The 6,521-nt window shown below is 44.3% G+C and overlaps 1 protein-coding gene across 1 annotated transcript; it reads right to left on the bottom strand.

Annotated features, from left to right (window-relative positions):
* Window positions 1-338: 338 nt before the first annotated feature.
* Window positions 339-3,774, bottom strand: RPS4X (ribosomal protein S4 X-linked). Its single transcript, XM_052663841.1, has 6 exons — window positions 3,636-3,774; window positions 3,253-3,433; window positions 2,932-3,029; window positions 1,605-1,776; window positions 1,011-1,168; window positions 339-499 (listed from the first exon to the last, which is right to left on the bottom strand). Exons 1-6 carry the CDS (start codon window positions 3,660-3,662, stop codon window positions 398-400), a joined length of 738 nt encoding a protein of 245 aa, XP_052519801.1. The 5' UTR covers window positions 3,663-3,774; the 3' UTR covers window positions 339-397.
* Window positions 3,775-6,521: the final 2,747 nt, after the last annotated feature.

Here is a 6,521-nt window from a genome sequence, read left to right as displayed (position 1 = left end):
ATATCTTTATAATGACCTGTATTCAAAAGTGGCCATTTTTATCCCGCCATTTGGCAAGCTGGGCACAGAAGTGAGAAAAACAGATGAGCCAGGCTTATATATGGTCTTATATAAAGACCAGAGAAAAGAGGGGGATTAAAAAAAAAAACAAAAGAAGATACTGTGTATAAAATAATTTACTTGCGTCTCCTTGCCAAGGTTTGATATGTTCTCCTACCATCACTGAAGTCTAGCCTATAGGAAACATCATATCCCAGAATGCCAAGCCTGCCTGAAAATTCAAAGCAAGCAAACAAACCAAAAACCGAAACCACAGCAAATACCAGAGATGCTATTAATCACTTGGTATTATCTTTAATTACAAAGACCTTTCCAATCACATCACATAGCGATCGTTTTATCCACTGCTCTGTTTGGCTGCCAATCTCTTATCTCTCTCCTCAGCAATGGTAAGGCGAATACCCTTTCCACGGGGAAGAGAGATCCATGGTTTGTTGCCCTGGAGGAGAAAACAAGGAGAATCAAAACCTGCTACACACCATTAACAGGCTGGCACATGCTATGTTTATATTTGTCAAGAGGAAGAGAAGCCTGTTTGTGAAAGCACTCAGCAACAGTCAGGCAGTCATTTATCTGAAATGCCCATTGAAAAATTTTGCCCATGTATGTAAATGCAAACTACAATACCCTTCATAATTAGTCTTAGATATACTGAAATTGTGCCGAAGGCCAAGCATTAGCTTACCACCCCCCGCCACAATCTCCCACAGGTACAAATTAAAGAGCCAAAGTATAAGGTATATTCATCCCATTACTGGCACTTTTCACCAACCCAGGTGATCCGGTCCCTACCCCCAATCCTGTGATGCTGAAAAAGCACAGGTTTGCCTCAGCCCTGCTATGAGCCCTATCCCAGAGGAGGCTTTATTTTATAACAGGTTTAGCAGGAACCAGGAGCTACAATCCCAGCATTTTACAGGTTTCCCTGGACTAGAGAAACCCAGACTTACTTTGCCAATAACGAAAATGTTCGAGAGCCGAGTGGCAAAGCTGTTGCCATTTGCATCTTTCACATGAACTACATCAAAAGAACCTGGATGTCTCTCCCGGTTTGTAATCACACCAATTCTTCCCAGGTTAGCACCTCCAGTCACCATGCACAGGTTACCTATATAGGAAGGAAATGGTAGTCAATGAGAGAGACAGGTTTCAAACAAAGTTGTTAATCTTTCAAGGTACAATTAATTTTCTGCTACTACTGTGAACAGATTTGAAGGATGAGTCAACTACAAAAGGCTGTATCTCAATTCCCTCATGGCCACCAGAAAACAATGACACAAGGCTTTGCTTTTACACATTCACTGAACATTTCTTAAAAGACTTGCCTTGTTCCCCATCTGTTACTATATCAACAAAAGACATCTAGCTTTGGTTGCCAATTAGGTGTATATTAGACCACGAACCCCAAAAATAAAACCCTGTACCCAGGCCTTGTGCAAGTCCTAGATTCAATCAATTTAAAAAGTAAAAGCAAAGTACAGCTCTTATGCCTGCCTATGAGAATTCTGCCTAAAGAGAATGCCTACGTAGCAGAGGCTGCTTACCAGTGTCAAATTTGATGAAATCAGTAATCTTGCCAGTCTCCAAGTCAATCTGAATGGTATCATTCACCTTGATGAGGGGATCAGGGTAACGGATGGTACGAGCATCATGGGTTACCAGATGAGGGATTCCTTTTGTCCCCACAAATATCTTTCTTACTTTGCACAATTTATACTAGAAACACACAAGGTTTAGTCACATCAGTCCAGCTTACATGCACTATGCTCCAGAGTACAATGACAGTTCTGTCACCACCTTAAAGATGTAACCAGCAGCTAAAGAGCTACAGCTGAATAATGGTGTTCTTGACTTTTCTTCCCACCCCCCAATAAATTCACCTTGCACACTGGCCCCCCTTCTAGATTAATCTTCCTATTTCTTATGTGTTTTCTTTGTAGCACTGCATCAACCCCAAGGCTAAAAGTTCAAGGCACTGGAAGGCCTCACAACCTGGGAACTACCAGGTGGGCCAATCACCACCATTTCCTCCCCCCTCAAATGCAAGTTACAGCCCCTTTCTCAGGTTCAGTCTGGGACAGCTTGAATTCTCCCCTTCTACTCACCCAGCTAACAAGTGCCTCTTAATGGCTCCCTCTACATCACAATTGAGTTTTGTCTCACAAACTGCAATTGCATTACCAGTTCATCGAATCAACTATTTCACAAACCATTTCACTTTTGGATTTTTCACTCTCCAAAAGATTCTTTGAATGAATCAAATCACCTTGATTCCATTGGACAGGCTGTCCAGCCTGCTGGTAACAATGCAGGCAGCTAAGGAAATTAGGAGCTCAATCACTCAATTGAATTAACCTTCATTTACAGCCAACAATGGAAGCCGCCATGAACTTATACATATAACTACCACAACAAACTGGATTAAATAACCAATGTCTGTAACCTTTTGCGTTATCTCAAATTAGTGCCCCGAAGGCTATTGGTCCTTTCCATTAATACCTTTCCCCTCTCCAGAATAAAGCTAGACAAAAGGCCAACTGGACTGGACTAGACATTGGGTTTTCTGGCCCCTTATCCTTTAAAGGATCCACACTTCAGATACTCAAACATTTCTAGAATTCACTCTCCTTGCCTCAAACAAAAAAACCACCAGCAACCAGAAGTCACTGTTCAGTGCGAATTCATTTCTGTGATAAAAAAGGTAACAATCTGTTGAGGATGCTAACCCGACTAGATGTTTCCAGGTATAAGATTATAAGGAATCCTAATCAACCTACCTCATCACAATGCATCAGCCCATGTACTTAATTCAGGCTGTAACTTAGAATCAAGTACTTTAAAACAACAGCCCAGCCTGCTTGCATCACTCACCTTGGCCTCCTCAGGTGTAATACGATGAACAGCAAAGCGACCCTTGGTGTCATAGATCAAACGAAAATTCTCTCCAGTCTTATCAATGCTGATGACATCTGGTATCAAACAATAACTCAGGTTACTACAGTGAACCCCAGTAGACCATGCTGAGCAACAACCACATAAGGAAAAAAAAATCCATATGCTTCCCATTTTGAATACCAACGACGACTCTGACAAAAGTTCACCAGTATTTAATACAACCACCTTTTTAGAGAGCGAGATTTAAAAAAATATATCAAAGGGGCTACCACCAAGTGCCCACCAGTAACCACTTACCCATAAAACCAGCAGGGTAGGTTATATCTGTGCGGACTTTGCCATCGATCTTAATGAAACGCTGCATGCAAATCTTCTTTACTTCATCTCCAGTTAAGGCATACTTAAGTCTATTCCTTAGGAAAATGATGAGGGGGAGACATTCCCTTAGCTTGTGGGGGCCGGTAGATGGACGAGGGGCCTGTAAATGATCAATTTATCATTTTAAAAAAGGTACCTCTCAAGTCCCGAGATTCAGACTGCCCTGACCCCAAAATGACTTCTGGCAGGCAGTGAATTTTCCCATGCAGTAATCAGGGATATCCGACACATAAAGAAACAGTACAAAATGTCTCAAACATACAACGTAAATTAAAACATGGTTACAATATAATGATACTTACAAACACACCAGTCAGTTTATCCAGCATCCAATGTTTTGGAGCTGCTACGCGTTTCAGGTGCTTCTTGGGACCCCGAGCCTAAAGTTTCAGATTTTAATACTGTTAAATTGCTTCAGGTGTTTTCAAGAACAGCATCGTTTCCTCTTCAATAAAAACACACACAGTACCCAGCAAACACTACAGGTGCCGCAAACTGCAACCAGTTTCCTACTAGTTATTTACATATTACTGCTTAAAAGTGTGTATGCTTCTAGAGGATGTTTTCACTAGGACACTGCTGGTGAAACAGCCAGGGGATGGACTTCAAGGCACACAGCCAGCCAGCAACAGAAATGGACCGGAACTCAATTTGTGCTTCTCTATCAAACAGAAATCTTCTCGAAACATATCTGGCTTTCAAGTGTTAGCTGTTGAGATACTGGAACAACCACGTGCCAATAGCTGCTTCCTCAAACTCTAAAGTAGCTAAGATCATTTTCCACCTTAAAGTGAGAAAAGAAGCCTTTTTAAGGCCGTATACTGAATCTCACCAATCACATTAGCTAAAATCAGAGCGTGCTAAAGACACGACGGAGAGAATCTCTTCTCCTGCCCCGGGCCAGACGTCTATCCTCCGGGCCCACCCGGGGATCCATTCTGGGAAGCAAGCAGCTCCTCCCAGGGCCGCATGATGCGTGGCCGGCCCAGATACCGCGGCCTTCCTGCCAGCGGTACCAATTTCCCCCTACAGCTGAAAGCTGGTGTTCGCTCTCACCATCTACCCCGCCTGTGCCCACCCCACGAGGTCCCTCTCCCTTCGCCTCGGCCCGACCACCCCCCGCGAGAGTCCCGGAGTCCCGGGCAGCCCCAGCCCTGGGAGGATGGAGGTTGATGGATCTTCAAGAGCTCGCAAAGAATCCGCCTTACCATGGCTGCGCTAGGCACGAAAAGAGGCCCGCCTTCTTCCGGCGAGCGGAGAAAACAGGGCCCGCGTCTGCGCGCGCAGGAACCTTGGTCCCTACCAGCTCCGCCCTTTTACGGCACGCGAGGAGGCTATCTTGCCACCTACTGGTGGGAGGTCAGAGGTCCCGGGCTTGGAAACCGCCGTAGAAAAGCGGGTATCTCCGAAGGGCGAGTTCCTCCCTCTCCTTTCCCGCCCTCATCCCTCCAGTATTTGCTGAGAACCTCTGGAGCGCTCGATTCTGTGTTAGGTGCTGGACCAAGATGAGTTAGACAAGCTCTCTTGCCTAAAGTGAGGCTATTTTAAGTCCCACATATACATGACCATATACTCACTAGAATACACTGAAATGAATAAGGTCCTACAGTGTAGCACAGGGAACTATATTTAACATCGTGCAATAAACTAGTAGAAAAGAATCTGAAAAATAATATATCTATATCTATATACATATGTCCATATGTATATATCTGAATCACTTTTCGGTACAACTTGAAAGTAACAACTTTGTAAATCTACTATACTTCAAATAAATAAATAAATGAAATTTAAAGAATACATTAAAATGAATAACTAATACTGTTCCTTAAACCTATTGTCTGTTCCTTCTCCTGAGTTCCCTGGAGCCAGTCGGCCTGCCCTTACTATAAGTTGGGAAGAATCAATATTTTTTCCCTCTGGCTGCTCTGCAGATTGCCAAAGCGGTGGAGTGTAGAGGGTGGGAAGGGATCTCTGCTTGAACTCTGCCCCTCCATTTCTGTACAGTGCATTCGGCACTTACCATAAAGTTTCAGGGAAGAGAGGAGACGTTAGAGATCATCTGGTTATCTAACTAAAATGTAGACCTAATCATGTGATTTCCCTACTTTGAAAGTGCCCTTGGGGCTCCTGCCAGGCCCCTCAGGTCCCTCTGCCTTTCACCTCCTGCCCCCTGCACTCATCAGGACACCCATTGCTCCCTTAGTGAAGTGAAGTGAAGTCGCTCAGTCGTGTCCGACTCTTTGTGACCCCATAGACTATCCCAAAGCTCAAAGCTTAAGCCACTCCAAGGTGTCACTGCTCTGACAAAACTGCCTCTTTCAAGCCTCCTGATAGTGGACCTGATGATCCCTCAGCTTGGAACTGCCATGGACAGCCCAGCACTCTTCCTGGGTACCTAATCCCACGTGTCTGCCTTGGAGATGCATACAGCTCAGGTCCTTCTGGCTCTGTGAGCACTCGGTCCCCTCAGGCAAGGCCATGCCACATTCTTCTGCCCCAGAGTCCTCGGTTCAAATTCAATGGCAACACAGTAGCAGATCGGGTTGTAATTAGTTTATTCGTCTGTCTTCCACTAGACTGTGAGTATCTTCATTAAAGAGCCCGCCTTAATTCATCTAACGGAGAGGTGAGTGCGATGTCCAACACTTGGTAAATACTTGTTGAATGAACAAATTGAGTCAACATCCCAGTCATTGTGCCAAGTCTCACTATACTCTCCCTGACTCTGCCTGGCCTCCCGCAACCATGAGGTCAAAGTCCTAACCCAGGAGGTTCCATTTTACATGTCTTTGTCTCTGCCCTCCTTTTCATCCCCCAGTAGTTTGCAGAGGAGCAAGAGAGAGGAAAAAATGGTTGCCTTTTTTCAATCAGACAGTACTCGCTAACTAGATGGACAGGAAGTCCTCTTTGTCTAAAATTAGTTCTACAGTAAAGCATGCTATATGCAGAGTACATCATGAGAAACTCTGGACTGGAAGAAACACAAGCTGGAATCAAGATTGCTGAGAGAAATATCAATAACCTCAGATATGCAGATGACACCACCCTTATGGCAGAAAGTGAAGAGGAACTAAAAAGCCTCTTGATGAAAGTGAAAGAAGAGAGTGAAAAAGTTGGCTTAAAGCTCAACATTCAGAAAACGAAGATCATGGCCTCCGGTCCCATCACTTCCTGGGAAATAGATG

Source organism: Budorcas taxicolor, chromosome X, assembly GCF_023091745.1.
Source record: "Budorcas taxicolor isolate Tak-1 chromosome X, Takin1.1, whole genome shotgun sequence".
In the NCBI taxonomy this organism is placed as follows: domain Eukaryota; kingdom Metazoa; phylum Chordata; class Mammalia; order Artiodactyla; family Bovidae; genus Budorcas; species Budorcas taxicolor.
The sequence above is the reverse complement of the archived record's forward strand: the minus strand, read 5'-3'. Positions and strand labels throughout refer to the sequence as shown.